This window comes from Lithobates pipiens, unplaced genomic scaffold, assembly GCF_037356315.1.
Source record: "Lithobates pipiens isolate NorthernLeopardFrog02 unplaced genomic scaffold, aLitPip1_a1.2 Scaffold_120, whole genome shotgun sequence".
NCBI classification, from domain to species: domain Eukaryota; kingdom Metazoa; phylum Chordata; class Amphibia; order Anura; family Ranidae; genus Lithobates; species Lithobates pipiens.
In genome coordinates this window covers 85,145-101,630 of record NW_027507708.1, presented here as the reverse complement: position 1 = coordinate 101,630, position 16,486 = coordinate 85,145, and the positions used below count along the sequence as shown (strand labels likewise).

Below are 16,486 nucleotides of genomic sequence, written 5' to 3'. Positions count from 1 at the left end.
TCCTGATATGAGGTCACTATGAGGTCCGTATATTTATCCTGATATGAGGTCACTATGAGGTCCGTATATTTCTCCTGATCTGAGGTCACTATGAGGTCCGTATATTTCTCCTGATATGAGGTCACTATGAGGTCCGTATGTTTCTCTTGATATGAGGTCCGTATATTTCTCCTGATCTGAGGTCACTATGAGGTCCGTATATTTCTCCTGATATGAGGTCACTATGAGGTCCGTATATTTCTCCTGATCTGAGGTCACTATGAGGTCTGTATATTTCTCCTGATATGAGGTCACTATGAGGTCCGTATATTTCTCCTGATATGAGGTCCGTATATTTCTCCTGATATGAGGTCACTATGAGGTCCGTATATTTATCCTGATATGAGGTCACTATGAGGTCCGTATATTTATCCTGATATGAGGTCACTATGAGGTCCGTATATTTCTCCTGATCTGAGGTCACTATGAGGTCTGTATATTTCTCCTGATATGAGGTCACTATGAGGTCCGTATATTTCTCCTGATATGAGGTCCGTATATTTCTCCTGATATGAGGTCACTATGAGGTCCGTATATTTATCCTGATATGGGGTCACTATGAGGTCCGTATATTTCTCCTGATATGAGGTCCGTATATTTCTCCTGATATGAGGTCTGTATATTTCAGTCTATATTTAGGAATGGGCAGGTAGGTAGCACTGGTGGTCGCTGTGTGTTGTATGGCCTCCTGGGTGTGACGCCGCTCTCCTTTTCCTTTGCAGCGAGCAGAGTATTTGTCAGGCGCGGGCGTCCGTCATGATCTATGATGACACCAGCAAGAAGTGGGTGCCGATCAAGCCGGGCCAGCAGGGGTTCAGCCGCATCAACATTTACCACAACACCACCAACAACACCTTCCGGGTCGTCGGAGTCAAACTTCAGGATCAGCAAGTGAGTTCCCAGCACAGATCTGGGGGGACGGGGACGGGGGGGGTGGGGCCGCCAGATGGTATCACGCACATGACCTTTAATGACCCTCCAGTCTTCTTCTGGGAAGGCCGTCCACAAGGTTTAGGAGGGTGTCTATGGGAATGTCTGACCATTCTTCCAGAAGAGCATTTGTGAGATCAGGCACTGATGTTGGATGAGAAGGCCTGGCTCGCAGTTTGCACTAATTCATCCCAAAGGTGTTCTGTGGGGTTGAGGTCAGGACTCTGTGCAGGCCAGTGAAGTTCCTTCACCCCAAACTCACTCATCCATGTCTTTATGGACCTCGCTTTGTGCACTGGTCCCAATCGGGCCCCACAGTGGAGGAGTGGTTGGCACTCTCACCCAGCAGTGAAAAGAATCGCTGGTTCAAATCCCGACCACGATGCCAACTGCCTGGAGTTTGCCCGTTCTCCGTGTGCATGCGTGGGTCTCCTGTCTAAATTGGCCCCACTATATGAAAGTGAGTTGGGGACCTTCGATTGTCAGCTCCTTGATGGCAGGACTGATGTGAATGTTCAATCTAAAACAACCCCATAGAACACCTTTGGGATGAATTAGAGTGCGGACTGTGAGCCAGGCCTTCTCATCCAACATCAGTGCCTGTCCTCACAAATGCTCTTCTGGAAGAATGGTCAGACATTCCCATAGACACATCTCCTAAACATTGTGGACGGCCTTCCCAGAAGAGGTGAAGCTTGTTATAGCTGCAAAGGACCAACTCAATATTGAACCCTCCGGACTAAGACTGGGGTGTCACTAAAGGTAATGTAAAGGTGTCCCAATACTTCTGGGTGTATCTCTCTCTATGGTGGGCGACGCTCACCCAAAAAATCCAAATGTTCCCCCAGATCTGAGCTCTGCCACCCACACAGACCGACCTTTCCACATGTATGTCCCACGTCTGTATAACAATCCACTTCTACAGAGCATCCCAAGTGGCACCAATGATGGGGCACTATTCCTCCCACTGGCACCAATGATGGGGCACTATTCCTCCCACTGACACCAATGATGATGAACTATTCCTCCCACTGACACCAATGATGGGGCACTATTCCTCCCACTGGCACCAATGATGGGGCACTATTCCTCCCACTGACACCAATGATGATGAACTATTCCTCCCACTGACACCAATGATGGGGCACTATTCCTCCCACTGACACCAATGATGGGGCAATATTCCTCCCTTTGAATCCAAGGATAGGGCACAATTCCTCCCATTGAAACCATTGATGGGGCACTATTCCTCCCACTGACACCAATGATGAGGAACTATTCCTCCCACTGACACCAATGATGGGGCACTATTCCTCCCACTGGCACCAATGATGGGGCACTATTCCTCCCACTCACACCAATGACGGGGCACTATTCCCCCCACTGACACCAATGATGGGGCACTATTCCCCCCACTCACACCAATGATGGGGCACTATTCCCCCCACTGACACCAATGATGGGGCACTATTCCTCCCACTGATACTAATGATGGGGCACTATTCCTCCCACTGATACCAATGATGGGGCAGTATTCCCCCCCCCCTCCCACTGATACCAATGATGGGGCACTACACTCTGGGCTTGGTGTGAAGGGGCGTTGGGGTCCGATGTTCTGTGGAAGTCTCTGGGGGGTCTTGGTGACTTTCTTGGGTAATGATTTCTCATTTCTTTCCTTTTCAGGTCGTCATTAACTATTCGCTGGTGAAAGGATTGAAGTACAATCAGGCCACGCCCACCTTCCACCAATGGAGGGACGCCCGCCAGGTGTACGGTCTGAACTTTGCCAGCAAGGAAGAGGCCACCGCCTTCTCCAACGCCATGCTCTTCGCCCTCAACATCATGAACTCCCAGGATGGAGGTAAGAAACCCCGCCCACCGAAGGCGGTCCTTCTCAGCCGCCTCCCTCTTTATTACAGAGTTCTGGATAGCCAGGGTAACAGTAGACACTTGTAACTAAACATGTAGTGCTAAGAATGTATAAAATCCACAAAAAGCCTCTGAGAATGCGATTCTGAATGCGGATCGCCTTAGATGATAATTCACGGTGAAAGACGCAATATATATGGACTAGAGAAGATATATCAGCTGTATACACTGTGCCTGTCAGAGACATGAAACGGACGTATACTGACCATATCAATAATCAATAATCAGATTGTGTGACCAAATGCAACTCGCAGAAAATCGCAAATATTCACGTGACGTTTTCAAAAAGAATTATCTTTGAAGACAAAACAATGTAAAAAGTGCAACAACAGAAACAACATGGAGATCGACGATCGATGAACACGCCGCCAGATCCCAACAAATCCACCGCCTATGTCAGGCCACACAAACGATCGCTGAGTGGCGAGGAGGAATAAAACGATCGCTGAGTGGCGAGGAGGAATAAAACGATCGCTGAGTGGCGAGGAGGAATAAAACGATCGCTGAGTGGCGAGGAGGAATAAAACGATCGCTGAGTGGCGAGGAGGAATAAAACGATCGCTGAGTGGCGAGGAGGAATAAAACGATCGCTGAGTGGCGAGGAGGAATAAAACGATCGCTGAGTGCTGAGGAGAAATAAAACGATCGCTGAGTGGCGAGGAGGAATAAAACGATCGCTGAGTGGCGAGGAGGAATAAAACGATCGCTGAGTGGCGAGGAGGAATAAAACGATCGCTGAGTGGCGAGGAGGAATAAAACGATCGCTGAGTGGCGAGGAGGAATTAAACGATCGCTGAGTGGCGAGGAGGAATAAAACGATCGCTGAGTGGCGAGGAGGAAAAAAACGATCGCTGAGTGGTGAGGATGGAAAAAAAAAATCGCTGAGTGGTGAGGAGGAATAAAACGATCGCTGAGTGGTGAGAAGGAATAAAACGATCGCTGAGTGGTGAGGAGGAATAAAACGATCGCTGAGTGGTGAGGAGGAATAAAACGATCGCTGAGTGGTGAGGAGGAATAAAACGATCGCTGAGTGGCGAGGAGGAATAAAACGATCGTTGAGTGGTCAGAAGGAATAAAACGATCGCTGAGTGGCGAGGAGGAATAAAACGATCGCTGAGTGGCGAGGAGGAATAAAACGATCGCTGAGTGGCGAGGAGGAATAAAACGATCGCTGAGTGGCGAGGAGGAATAAAACTATCGCTGAGTGGCGAGGAGGAATAAAACGATCGCTGAGTGGTGAGGAGGAATAAAACGATCGGATCGGGAGCTGCGACAAAAGCTTATCAGAAGCAGCCATGTGAATATTTTCTATCATATAAAGTCCATATTAATAATATATAGAAATGTTCCATCCGGATCTCTATATTGCCTCTTGATATTGATTGGACCGACACTCCACACACATAACACGAGGAAGAGACGGGGCGGACTCGCAGGCAAGTTTATATGGACTTGTGCTGAATGTAGGAGCGGAGGGCAGGAAATAGCGGAGTCGCAGAGCAGGGGGGCAGGAAGTAGCGAAGTAGCGGGGGCAGGAAGTAGTGGAGTTGCAGAGCGGGGCAGGAAGTTGCAGAGCTGGGGGCAGGAAGTAGCAGAGTCACAGAGCGGGAGCGGGGGCAGGCAGTAAGTGGAGGAGTCGCAGGGGGGGAACCAGCGGAGTCGCAGAGTGGAGGACGGGAAGTAGCGGAGTCACAGAGAGGGGGCAGGAAGTAGTGGAGTCGCAGAGCGGGGCAGGAAGTTGCAGAGCTGGGGGCAGGAAGTAGCAGAGTCACAGAGCGGGGGAGCTGGAAGTAGCGGAGGCACAGAGGGGAGGGCGGGAAGTAGTGGAGTCGCTGAGCTGGGGGTGGAAATTAGCGGAGTCACAGAGCGGGAGCGGGGGCAGGCAGTAAGTGGAGGAGTCGCAGGGGGGGAACCAGCGGAGTCGCAGAGTGGAGGACGGGAAGTAGCGGAGTCACAGAGAGGGGGCAGGAAGTAGCGGGGGGCAGGAAGTAGTGGAGTTGCAGAGCGGTGCGGCAGGAAGTAGTGGAGTTGCAGAGCGGGGGGCAGGAAGTAGTGGAGTTGCAGAGCGGGGGGCAGGAAGTAGTGGAGTCGCAGAGCTGGGTTCGGGAAGTAGCGGAGTCACAGAGCGGGGGCAGGACGTAGCGCCCCCAATGACTCATTGGAATCCCAATGAGGTTAGAGACCAATCACAGGACGGGGGAGTGACAAGACCTGGGTGTGTTTTTGATCTGGTCTCAGAGCTGTACTGTGTGGCAGAGCTGTGTAAGTCTCAGGACTGGATGGACAGACACATCCCCCCCCCCCTCCATGAATGTCATCTGTAGGTCTGGAGTCCATCTTTAACATTTCAGTCTGCTGTCCCCGAGGAGCCGTATTTTCCCTGACAGGTGACACCCGATGCCGGGAGAGCCGGATCCGGGCCGGGATCTGGTTTCAGCTCCCGGCTTCCTCTATACATATATGGTGTGCAGCCCCCGGCCGCTCTGATTGGATGACTTCCCAACCAAAATACCTCCATGGAGTCTCCGCCTGGCTCCGCTTCAATGGAGGTTCTCACATGCTGGGATTAGGCTGCAGAGCTTACAATCTATGGAGTCATCCAGGTAATGTGTGTGGCAAACCGAGCGCGCCTTTCCATGGTGCCATTCCGACCGCAATATGGCGGACCACCGGGACCAGCCCAACCCCCGAAGAAGAGTCACTGCTATCAGGCTGAACTGTAAGTACCCCCCCCCCTGTTAAATGGATGTGTGCCCTGCCCCCTCCTAAACTGGAAGTATCTCCCCTTAACTGGATGTGTGCCATACCCCCCCCCCCAAAAAAACTGTAAGTACCCCTCCCCCCCTCCTAAACTTGATGTATGCCCCCCCCCCCACACACTTATCACTGGAGTGTATGGAGACAGGAAGTGCCTGCAAAGAGGCTGCAGGAGATCAGCAGCTCTGAGGATGAAAAGCAGTCCTAGTACACAGCTGTGCTCATAAGTTTACACACCCCGGGGGCAGAATTGATGGTTTCTTGGCCATTTTTCAGAGAATATGAATGCTAAAATCTTTCCTCACTCGTGGTCAGTGATTGGCTGAAGCCATTTCTTATCAATCATCTGTATTTACTCTTTTTATATCACAACAGAAACTCCCCAAATGCCCCTGATGAAAAGTTTACACACCCCGGTTCCTAATACCCTGTGTTGCCCCCTTGGAGTCTTCTGTGGTATTTGTGGATGAGGCTCTTTATCTTCTCAGATGTTCCTCTTGGTAAAAGTCCTCCAGTTCCTGGAAATTCTCGGTCTGTCTTCCATGAACGGCACGTCTGAGATCTCCCCAGAGGGGCCCAATGATATCGAGGTCAGGAGACAGATGACCAATCCAGAACCTTCACTTTATTCTGCTGTAGCCAATGACGGGACGACTTGGTCTTGTGTTTTGGGTCATTGTCATGTTGGGATGTCCAAGTACCTCCCATGCACAGCTTCCTGGCTGAGGAATGAAATGTTCCTCCAGTATTATTTGATAACATTCTGCATTCATCTTGTCATCAATATTGACCAAGTTTCCTGCGTCTTTGTATCTCACACATCCCCAAAACATCAGCGATCCACCGCCGTGTTTCACAGTAGGGATGGTGGACCTATCATAGGCCTTGTTGTCTCCTCTCCAAATGTAGTGTTTATGGTTGTGGCCAAATAGCTGAATTTTGGTCTCATCTCTCCAAATGACTTTGTGGCGGAAGGTTGGAGTCTTGTCTCTGTGCTGTTTGGTGTATTGTAAACGGATACTTTGTGGCATTTGTGTAGTAATGGCTTCTTCTGGAGACTCGACCATACAGCCCATCTTTCTTCAAGTGCCTCCTTATTGTGCATCTTGGAACATCCCCACCACATGTTTTCAGACAGTCCTGTATTTCACCTGAAGGTATTTGTGGGGTTCTCTTTGCATCCCAAACAATTTTCCTGGCAGTTGTGGCTGAAATTTTAGTTGGTCTACCTGACCGTGGTTTGGTTTCACCAGAACCCCTAATTTTCCACTTCTTGATGAGAGTCTGAACACTGCTGATTGGAATTATCAATTCCTTGGATATCTTTTTATATCCCTTTCCTGTTTTATACAGTCCAACTACCTTTTCCCGCAGATCCTTTGACAATTCTTCTGCTTTCCCCCATGACTCAGAATCCAGAGAGGTCAGTGCAGCACTGGATGGAAGATGCAAGGGTCTGTCAGGAGTCCAGAAACTCATTGACCTTTTATACACACACACTAATTACAAACAGATCACAGGTGAGGATGGGGACCTTTTATAGCCATTCAAACCCCTTTGTGTCACCTTGTGTGCATGTTATCAGGCCAAAATCACCGGGGTATGTAAACTTATGAGCACAACTGTATCAGTAATTGTGTGATGGTTCAGGAAAGTAAATGTCATCCAATCAGAGTCGGTCTTCTATACACCAAAGGAAATTCCATCCTAGAAATGTTCTCATTTTATTCACGTTTTCATAAGCGATATACCCGGAATCAGCGCTGCACTACAAATACTCACTAGTGGAGGGCGCCCTCCAATGGCGGCCATCGGGGGAAACATTACAAGCATACAATCTCATCATTTCCTGTATTCGTACAACTGTCATTGGAGGATGGGGTGGGCGGAGCTCTTTTCAGTATGACTGCAGAGGGACATTTGGTGGACATTTATACATCATGCCCCCACACACACACACACACACACACACACACACACACACACACACACACACACACACACACACACACACACAAACTTTTTATACTTACCTGCTTCATATAATGATATTGCACAGAGCTGTTCCCATCTCCCTCTTTGGGGGTCCCTTCACAGCGCTCTCCACTTCTCTGGGCGCCCCCATGGAAATCCATGTGCTGTGGTGGCCCACATGCAGGCACACTCTCAAGCCAGGCTGTGTGCATCCATAGACACACAGCACAGCTTGGCCCCGCCCCCGCTCCCTCCTCAAAGGATTTGACTGACAGTGGCAGCAGCCAATGACTTTCCTGCTGCCTCTGTGTCCTGTGAGAGCGGGAAGAGCCACAGCCGGTAAGTATTTGAGTTTGGCCCGGAACAGTCACTCCTCCAGCAGCTTAGAATCAGCCCCTCCCCCATCCCTGTGTTTACAGAATGTTCCTCCATGAAGTCGGTGACATTCGATCTCGGAGTGAGATTCATTTGTTTCTAAGTTGCGGATCCTCGCCGCGTCTCACATGTCACTTTTACTGAAAGGTTACATTGTACCTGTAATGAATATTCCCTGATCTCCGCCCGGAGAGCTATACGAAGGACGATCTACATCCCACCGAGAGCACCACGAGGGACAATCTCCATCCCACGAGAGCACCACGAGGGACAATCTCCATCCCACCGAGAGCACCACGAAGGACAATCTCCATCCCACCGAGAGCACCACAAAGGATGATCTCCATCCCACCGAGAGCACCACGAAGGACAATCTCCATCCCACCGAGAGCACCACGAGGGACAATCTCCATCCCACTGAGAGCACCACGAGGGACAATCTCCATCCCACCGAGAGCACCACAAAGGATGATCTCCATCCCACCGAGAGCACCACAAAGGATGATCTCCATCCCACCGAGAGCACCACGAGGGACAATCTCCATCCCACAGAGAGAACCACGAGGGACAATCTCCATCCCACCGAAAGAACCACGAGGGACAATCTCCATCCCACCGAGAGCACCACGAAGGACAATCTCCATCCCACCGAGAGCACCACAAAGGATGATCTCCATCCCACCGAGAGTACCACGAAGGACAATCTCCATCCCACCGAGAGCACCACGAGGGACAATCTCCATCCCACTGAGAGCACCACGAGGGACAATCTCCATCCCACCGAGAGCACCACAAAGGATGATCTCCATCCCACCGAGAGCACCACAAAGGATGATCTCCATCCCACCGAGAGCACCACGAGGGACAATCTCCATCCCACAGAGAGAACCACGAGGGACAATCTCCATCCCACCGAAAGAACCACGAGGGACAATCTCCATCCCACAGAGAGCACCATGAAGGGACAATCTCCATCCCACCGAGAGAACCACGAGGGACAATCTCCATCCCACCGAGAGCACCACGAAGGACAATCTCCATCCCACCGAGAGCACCACGAGGGTCAATCTCCATCCCACCGAGAGCACCACGAGGGACAATCTCCATCCCACCGAGAGCACCACGAGGGACAATCTCCATCCCACTGAGAGCACCACGAGGAACAATCTCCATCCCAACGAGAGCACCACGAGGAACAATCTCCATCCCAACGAGAGCACCAAGAGGGTCAATCTCCATCCCACCGAGAGCACCACGAGGAACAATCTCCATCCCACCGAGAGCACCACGAGGGACAATCTCCATCCCACAGAGAGAACCACGAGGGACAATCTCCATCCCACCGAAAGAACCACGAGGGACAATCTCCATCCCACAGAGAGCACCATGAAGGGACAATCTCCATCCCACCGAGAGAACCACGAGGGACAATCTCCATCCCAACGAGAGCACCACGAGGAACAATCTCCATCCCACCGAGAGCACCAAGAGGGTCAATCTCCATCCCACCGAGAGCACCACGAGGAACAATCTCCATCCCACCGAGAGCACCACGAGGAACAATCTCCATCCCACCGAAAGAACCACGAGGGACAATCTCCATCCCACAGAGAGCACCACGAAGGGACAATCTCCATCCCACCGAGAGCACCACGAAGGACGATCTCCATCCCACCGAGAGCACCACGAGGAACAATCTCCATCCCATCGAGAGCACCCCGAAGGACGATCTCCATCCTGCCAAGAGAGCACCATGAAGGACGATCCCACCGAAAGCCAGGAGGGAGGATTGGAGAGAGTTGTGCCGGGAGGGAGGATTGGAGGGATTTGTGATTGGAAGGATTTGTGCCGGAAGAGAGGATTGGAGGGCTTTGTGCCGGGAGGCAGGATTGGAGGGCTTTGTGTCGGGAGGGAGGATTGGAGGGAGTTGTGCCAGGAGGGAGGATTGGAGGGATTTGTGCCAGGAGGGAGGATTGAAGGGAGTTGTGCCAGGAGGGAGGATTGGAGGGAGTTGTGCCAGGAGGGAGGATTGGAGGGAGTTGTGCCAGGAGGGAGGATTGGAGGGATTTGTGCCAGGAGGGAGGATTGGAGGGATTTGTGCCAGGAGGGAGGATTGAATGGAGTTGTGCCAGGAGGGAGGATTGGAGGGAGTTGTGCCAGGAGGGAGGATTGGAGGGAGTTGTGCCAGGAGGGAGGATTGGAGGGAGTTGTGCCAGGAGGGAGGATTGGAGGGATTTGTGCCAGGAGGGAGGATTGGAGGGAGTTGTGCCAGGAGGGAGGATTGGAGGGAGTTGTGCCAGGAGGGAGGATTGGAGGGATTTGTGCCAGGAGGGAGGATTGGAGGGATTTGTGCCAGGAGGGAGGATTGGAGGGAGTTGTGCCAGGAGGGAGGATTGGAGGGAGTTGTGCCAGGAGGGAGGATTGGAGGGAGTTGTGCCAGGAGGGAGGATTGGAGGGAGTTGTGCCAGGAGGGAGGATTGGAGGGAGTTGTGCCAGGAGGGAGGATTGGAGGGATTTGTGCCAGGAGGGAGGATTGGAGGGATTTGTGCCAGGAGGGAGGATTGGAGGGAGTTGTGCCAGGAGGGAGGATTGGAGGGAGTTGTGCCAGGAGGGAGGATTGGAGGGAGTTGTGCCAGGAGGGAGGATTGGAGGGATTTGTGCCAGGAGGGAGGATTGGAGGGAGTTGTGCCAGGAGGGAGGATTGGAGGGAGTTGTGCCAGGAGGGAGGATTGGAGGGATTTGTGCCAGGAGGGAGGATTGGAGGGATTTGTGCCAGGAGGGAGGATTGAAGGGAGTTGTGCCAGGAGGGAGGATTGGAGGGAGTTGTGCCAGGAGGGAGGATTGGAGGGATTTGTGCCAGGAGGGAGGATTGAAGGGATTTGTGCCAGGAGGGAGGATTGGAGGGAGTTGTGCCAGGAGGGAGGATTGGAGGGATTTGTGCCAGGAGGGAGGATTGAATGGAGTTGTGCCAGGAGGGAGGATTGGAGGGAGTTGTGCCAGGAGGGAGGATTGGAGGGAGTTGTGCCAGGAGGGAGGATTGGAGGGAGTTGTGCCAGGAGGGAGGATTGGAGGGATTTGTGCCAGGAGGGAGGATTGGAGGGAGTTGTGCCAGGAGGGAGGATTGGAGGGAGTTGTGCCAGGAGGGAGGATTGGAGGGATTTGTGCCAGGAGGGAGGATTGGAGGGATTTGTGCCAGGAGGGAGGATTGGAGGGAGTTGTGCCAGGAGGGAGGATTGGAGGGAGTTGTGCCAGGAGGGAGGATTGGAGGGAGTTGTGCCAGGAGGGAGGATTGGAGGGAGTTGTGCCAGGAGGGAGGATTGGAGGGAGTTGTGCCAGGAGGGAGGATTGGAGGGATTTGTGCCAGGAGGGAGGATTGGAGGGATTTGTGCCAGGAGGGAGGATTGGAGGGAGTTGTGCCAGGAGGGAGGATTGGAGGGAGTTGTGCCAGGAGGGAGGATTGGAGGGAGTTGTGCCAGGAGGGAGGATTGGAGGGAGTTGTGCCAGGAGGGAGGATTGGAGGGATTTGTGCCAGGAGGGAGGACTGGAGGGAGTTGTTCCAAGAAGGATGATTGGAGGGATTTGTGCCAGGAGGGAGGACTGGAGGGAGTTGTTCCGAGAAGGATGATTGGAGAGATTTGTGCCGGGAGGGAGGATTGGAGGGATTTTTGCCGGGAGGGAGGTGAGAAGGGGTGAGAATTGAGCTGGCGTGAAGGATGGGGGAGAAGAGAATTTGTAGTGGGGGGGGGGTGGATTTGGTTGAGGAATTGACTGAGCAGAGACCTTCTGGCAGGATCACCATGGAGCAGGGCCAGGACAGGAGGTGTACAGGGGGGGGGGGGTTGCTGCCTTTAGGCTCAGCAGTTTGCTTTATGAATGGGGGCACCAGTGAGCTCATTCTGATACAAGGCATTTTTATAAGTGAATGACTGCTGGGGGTAGCACCCCCTAAGCTCACACATAATAAGGGGGTGCAGTTTGGCTTCTTTGCACTGGGAGGTGGATGACCTTGTCCCGACACTGCCGGGGAGTATTCTATAGGAGGGCTGGGTGTCAGTGTCACCAGGGTTGGGGACACTCACCATAGATCAGGTCAGAAGCGTGGGCAGTGGCCCACTGTCTGCAGAACTTCCAACCTTTTACCCGGACCGCTGCGGTTCACATGTTTCAGCTGATTGGAATCGTCCTGCAAATGGTACTTGTATCTAAAAATGAGATGGCGATTCCCTGATTTTATGTATACTGCGGCCTAACATTGTATGTCTCATACCTCCTACATCATCCCATACCTCCTACATCCCATACCTCCTACATCCCATACCTCCTACATCATCCCATACCTCCTACATCATCCCATACCTCCTACATCTCATACCTCCTACATCTCATACCTCCTACGTCATCTCATATCTCATACCTCCTACATCATCTCATATCTCCTACATCATCTCATATCTCATACCTCCTACATCATCTCATACCACCTACATCATCTCGTATCTCCTACATCATCTCATACCACCTACATCATCTCATACCACCTACATCATCTCATATCTCCTACATCATCTCATATCTCATACCTCCTACATCATCTCATACCACCTACATCATCTCGTATCTCCTACATCATCTCATACCTCCTACATCATCTCATACCACCTACATCATCTCATATCTCCTACATCATCTCATATCTCATACCTCCTACATCATCTCATACCACCTACATCATCTCGTATCTCCTACATCATCCCATACCTCCTACATCATCTCATATCTCATACCTCCTACATCATCTCATATCTCATATCTCCTACATGATCTCATACCACCTATATCATCTCATATCTCCTACATGATCTCATATCTCCTACATCATCTCATACCTCCTACATCATCTCATACCTCCTACATCATCTCATACCTCCTACATCATCTCATATCTCCTACATCATCTCATATCTCATATCTCCTACATCATCTCATACCTCCTACATCATCTCGTATCTCCTACATCATCTCGTATCTCCTACATCATCTCGTATCTCCTACATCATCTCATACCTCCTACATCTCATACCTCCTACATCATCTCATACCTCCTACATCATCTCATACCTTCTACATCATCCCATACCTCCTACATCTCATACCTCCTACATCATCCCATACCTCCTACATCTCATACCTCCTACATCATCCCATACCTCCTACATCTCATACCTCCTACATCTCATACCTCCTACATCATCCCATACCTCCTACATCTCATACCTCCTACATCATCTCATACCTCCTACATCTCATATCTCATATCTCCTAAATCATCTCATACCTCCTACGTCATCTCATACCTCCTACGTCATCTCATACCTCCTACATCTCATACCTCCTACATCATATCATACCTCCTACATCATCTCATACCTCCTACATCTCATACCTCCTACATCTCATACCTCCTACATCATCTCATATCTCATACCTCCTACATCATCTCATACCTCCTACATCATCTCATATCTCATACCTCCTACATCATCTCATATCTCCTACATCATCTCATATCTCATACCTCCTACATCATCTCATATCTCATATCTCCTACATCATCTCATACCTCCTACATCATCTCATATCTCCTACATCATCTCATACCTCCTACATCATCTCATACCTCCTACATCATCTCATACCTCCTACATCATCTCATATCTCCTACATCATCTCATATCTCCTACATCATCTCATACCTCCTACATCATCTCATACCACCTACATCATCTCGTATCTCCTACATCATCCCATACCTCCTACATCATCTCATATCTCCTACATCATCTCATATCTCATACCTCCTACATCATCTCATATCTCCTACATCATCTCATATCTCCTACATCATCTCATACCTCCTACATCATCTCATATCTCCTACATCATCTCATATCTCATATCTCCTACATCATCTCATACCTCCTACATCATCTCATACCACCTACATCATCTCATATCTCCTACATCATCTCATATCTCCTACATCATCTCATACCTCCTACATCATCTCATACCACCTACATCATCTCATATCTCCTACATCATCTCATATCTCATACCACCTACATCATCTCGTATCTCCTACATCATCCCATACCTCCTACATCATCTCATATCTCATATCTCCTACATCATTCCATACCTCCTACATCATCTCATATCTCCTACATCATCTCATACCACCTACATCATCTCATATCTCCTACATTATCTAATATCTCATACCTCCTACGTCATCTCGTACCTCCTACATCATCTCGTATCTCCTACATCATCTCGTATCTCCTACATCATCTCATATCTCCTACATCATCTCATATCTCCCTACATCATCTCATACCTCCTACATCATCTCATACCTCCTACATCATCTCATACCTCCTACATCATCTCATACCTCCTACATCCCATACCTCCTACATCCCATACCTCCTACATCATCCCATACCTCCTACATCTCATACCTCCTACATCATCCCATACCTCCTACATCTCATACCTCCTACATAATCCCATACCTCCTACATAATCCCATACCTCCTACATCATCCCATACCTCCTACATCTCATACCTCCTACATCATCCCATACCTCCTACATCTCATACCTCCTACATCATCCATACCTCCTACATCTCATACTCCTACATCATCCCATACCTCCTACATCTCATACCTCCTACGTCATCTCATACCTCCTACGTCATCTCATACCTCCTACATCATCTCATACCTCCTACATCTCATACCTCCTACATCATCTCATATCTCCTACATCATCTCATACCTCCTACATCATCTCATACCTTCCTACATCTCATACCTCCTACATCTCATACATCCTACATAATCCCATACCTCCTACATCATCCCATACCTCCTACATCTCATACCTCCTACATCTCCATACCTCCTACATCTCATACCTCCTACATCATCCCATACCTCCTACGTCATCTCATACCTCCTACGTCATCTCATACCTCCTACATCATCTCATACCTCCTAATCATCCTCATACCTCCTACATCTCATACCTCCTACATCATCTCATATCTCATATCTCCTACATCATCTCATACCTCCTATCATCATCTCATATCTCCTACATCATCTCATATCTCATACCTCCTACATCATCTCATACCACCTACATCATCTCGTATCTCCTACATCATCCATACCTCCTACATCATCCCATACCTCCTACGTCATCCCATACCTCCTACGTCATCTCAAACTCCCTACATCATCTCATATCTCATATCTCCTACATCATCTCATACATCTACAACATCTCATATCTCCTACATCATCTCATATCTCATATCTCCTACATCATCTCATATCTCATACCACCTACATCATCTCATATCTCATACCTCCTACATCATCTCATACCACCTATATCATCTCATAACTCCTACATGATCTCATATCTCCTACATGATCTCATATCTCCTACATCATCTCATATCTCCTACATGATCTCATATCTCCTACATCATCTCATACCTCCTTACTCATCTCATACCTCCTACGTCATCTCTCTACCTCCTACATCTCATACCTCCTACATCTCATACCTCCTACATCTCATACCTCCTACATCATCTCATATCTCATATCTCCTACATCATCTCATACCTCCTACATCATCTCATACCACCTACATCATCTCACATCTCATACCTCCTACATCATCTCATACCACCTACATCATCTCGTATCTCCTACATCATCCCATACCTCCTACATCATCCCATACCTCCTACATCATCCCATACCTCCTACGTCATCTCGTATCTCCTACATCTTATATCTCCTTCATCCCATACCTCCTACATCATCCCATACCTCCTACATCATCTCATATCTCCTACATCATCTCATATCTCCTACATCATCTCATACCTCCTACATCTCATATCTCCTACATCATCTCATACCTCCTACATCTCATACCTCCTACATCATCTCGTATCTCCTACATCATCTCATATCTCCTACATCATCTCATACCTCCTACATCTCATACCTCCTACATATCATACCTCCTACATCATCTCATACCTCCTACATCTCATATCTCCTACATCATCTCATACCTCCTACATCATCTCGTACCTCCTACATCATCTCAGACCTCCTACAGCTCCTACATCCCATAGCTCCTACATCTCATACCTCCTACATCACCCATACCTCCATCTCATATCTCATACCTCCTACATCCCATACCCCCTACATCCTCTCATACCGCCTACATCCCATACCCCCTACATCATCTCATACCCCCCTACATCATCTCATACCCCCTACATCATCTCATACCCCCTGCATCTCATATCTCCTGCATCTCATATCTCCTGCATCTCATAACTCCTGCATCTCATATCTCCTACATCTCATATCCCCTACATCAT

At 49.6% G+C, this 16,486-nt stretch overlaps 1 protein-coding gene across 16 annotated transcripts in view; it reads left to right on the top strand.

The window, feature by feature from the left end:
* Nucleotides 1-16,486, top strand: part of EVL (Enah/Vasp-like) — a 136,843-nt gene that overhangs the window by 61,919 nt on the left and 58,438 nt on the right. For 15 of the 16 annotated variants that reach the window (XM_077474674.1, XM_077474672.1, XM_077474671.1 and 12 more), the window contains exons 2-3: nt 762-930; nt 2,653-2,830. In XM_077474674.1, the coding sequence (XP_077330800.1) occupies nt 796-930; nt 2,653-2,830 (313 nt within the window). In that variant the 5' untranslated portion in view covers nt 762-795. Of the gene's footprint in view, nt 1-761; nt 931-2,652; nt 2,831-5,432; nt 5,618-16,486 lie in introns of those variants that run through there. The other variant, XM_077474682.1, reaches the window with a different exon arrangement.